Source organism: Penaeus vannamei, chromosome 9 (assembly GCF_042767895.1).
Source record: "Penaeus vannamei isolate JL-2024 chromosome 9, ASM4276789v1, whole genome shotgun sequence".
Taxonomy (NCBI): domain Eukaryota; kingdom Metazoa; phylum Arthropoda; class Malacostraca; order Decapoda; family Penaeidae; genus Penaeus; species Penaeus vannamei.
This window is the reverse complement of record NC_091557.1, coordinates 34,061,703-34,064,202: the sequence shown is the minus strand read 5'-3', so window position 1 is coordinate 34,064,202 and position 2,500 is coordinate 34,061,703. Positions and strand designations below refer to the sequence as shown.

General features: G+C 54.5%; 1 protein-coding gene across 2 annotated transcripts in view; it reads right to left on the bottom strand.

The window, feature by feature from the left end:
- Positions 1 to 2,500, bottom strand: part of LOC113813273 (multifunctional procollagen lysine hydroxylase and glycosyltransferase LH3) — a 116,424-nt gene that overhangs the window by 101,686 nt on the left and 12,238 nt on the right. For both annotated transcript variants that reach the window (XM_070125616.1, XM_070125617.1), the window contains exon 5: positions 1,555 to 1,707. In XM_070125616.1, coding sequence (XP_069981717.1) covers positions 1,555 to 1,707 — 153 coding nt within the window. The remainder of the gene's footprint in view (positions 1 to 1,554; positions 1,708 to 2,500) is intronic.

Here is a 2,500-nt window from a genome sequence, read left to right as displayed (position 1 = left end):
CCCTCTCGCCCTCTCGCCCTTTCGCTCTCTCGCCCTCTCGCCCTCTCGCTCTCTCGCCCTCTCGCTCTCTCGCCCTCTGGCTCTTTCGCCCTCTCGCTCTCTCGCCCTCTCGCCCTCAAGCTCTCTCGCCCTTTCGCCCTCTCGCCCTCTCGCCCTCTCGCTCTCTCGCCCTCTCGCTCTCTCGCCCTCTGGCTCTCTCGCCCTCTGGCTCTTTCGCCCTCTCGCTCTCTCGCCCTCTCGCTCTCTCGCCCTCTCGCCCTTTCGCTCTCTCGCCCTCTCGCCCTCTCGCTCTCTCGCCCTCTCACTCTCTCGCCCTCTCGCTCTCTCGCCCTCTGGCTCTTTCGCCCTCTCGCTCTCTCGCCCTCTCGCTCTCTCGCCCTCTCGCCCTCTCGCCCTTTCGCTCTCTCGCCCTCTCGCCCTCTCGCCCTCTCGCTCTCTCGCCCTCTCGCTCTCTCGCCCTCTCGCTCTCTCTCGCCCTCTCGCTCTCTCGCCCTCTCGCTCTCTCTCGCCCTCTCGCTCTTCGTTTTCTTTCTCCGCGTCGCCTGTTCGCTCGATCTTTTTCTTCTTACTATGTTTTTTCATACTTCATTTTCACGCATGGTCACTGCTCTGTTTATTCATCTCTTCGTTGTCTTTCCCCTTCCGCAAAAGCTGTGTTGCTGTTAAAACTTCCTTCCTCATTACTGCTTGCCATATGCTAAATACGTGACTCACAGCCTACCCTTAGATCATAGTCCAGTATGACAGGCAGTCTTCGTGTAGGATGCCAGGGAGCAGCATCTCGTTCCCAGAAGAAGCAGCCTCACTCCAGCATTATTACTCTTTTAATAAGGGAATCAAAACATCTTGGTTCATTCACCTTATTCCTGTGGAGCCCACCTCTCGGACTCCTACACCACCCCGTCTCCCCTCTCTTCTCTTCCTGCCTCGTTCCCGCTTCCTTCCCTCCCTCTCTCCCTTCCATTCGCTCCTTCAAACCCATCCTCGCACCCTACAAGCCCTTTAACCCAACTTCTCACCCTCCTTACCTCGCTCCCTCCGTCCCTTCCTTTCTTCCTTCCTTCCTTCCTCCCTTCCTTCCTTCCTTCCTTCCTTCCTTCCTTCCTTCTTCCCTCCCTCCATCAAACCCATCCTCGCACCCTCTCTCTAACCCTTCCACTCACCCTCCCTCCCTCCGTCCTTCCCTCCCTTCCTTCCTCCCTCAAACCCACCCAAGCACATACCCATCCTCCCTCACTCCTTTCCTTCGACTCATCCTCCCTCCCATCCTCCCTCCCTCCCTCCCTCCCTCCTTCAAACCCACCCTCCCTTCCTCCCTCCCTCCCTCCCTCCTTCAAACCCACCCACCCTCCCTCCCTCCCTCCCTCCCTCCCTCCCTCCCTCCCTCCCTCCCTCCCTCCCTCCCTCCCTCCCTCCTTCAAACCCTCCCTCCCTTCCTCCCTCCCTCCCTCCCTCCTTCAAACCCACCCACCCTCCCTCCCTCCCTCCCTCCCTCCCTCCCTTTCCCTCTTTTTCTCAATCCTCTTTTTCTCAGAGCACCATCCAGAGACTTACCCAGCTGTTTGCCGCCGAAGATCATGTACTCAGCTTTCGTGTCGGTGAAAGCTTTTGTCACAGCTTCTTCCTTAGCCACGCCTTCTTCTCTATTAGCCACGCCCATCTCCAGGACTTTGAGGACCGCGCCCACTCGACCGATAACTGACCCTCCTGCAGGAAAGATAAGAAGAATGTCGTAAAAAATGTAAAGGTGATTTTTTCTTTTTCTATATATATTTTTTTCTTTTTTGTGTATTTGTATCCTTTTTAGAAAATGATATATCTCTTATCACTCTTTTCTCTTTTTTTTCTTTTCCCTTCTCTTCTATTTCCCTATTTCTCTCTCTCTCTCTCTCTCTCTCTCTCTCTCTCTCTCTCTCTCTCTCTCTCTCTCTCTCTCTCTCTCTCTCTCTCTCTCTCTCTCTCTCTCACTATCGTTATGACTATCACTATCACTCTCACCCTACTTTTCCATCTGCCTCTTTCTCTTCTTCTCCCTCTACCTCTCCCTCTCTGTCTCTCTCTCTCCCTCTCTCTCTCTCTCTCTCCCTCCTTCTCCCTCTCTCTCTCTCTCTCTCCTTCCTTCTCCCTGTCTCTCTTTCTCCCTCTTTCTCCCTCTCTCTCTCTCCCTCCTTCTCCCTCTCTCTCTCTCTCTCTCCTTCCTTCTCCCTCTCTCTCTCTTTCTCCCTCTTTCTCCCTCTCCTTCTCCCCCTCCTTCTCCCTCTCTCTCTCTCTCCTTTCTTATCTCTCTCTCTTTCTCTCTCTCTCTCTTTCTCCCTCTCTCTCTCTCCCTCCTTCTCCCTCCTTCTCTCTCTAACTCTCCTTCCTTCTCCCTCTCTCTAACTATCCCTCCTTCTCTCTCTGCCTCTCTCTAACTCTGCCTCCTTCTCTCTCTAACACTCCTTCCTTCTCCCTCTCTCTCTCTCTCTCCTTCCTTCTCCCTCTCTCTCTCTTTCTCCCTCTT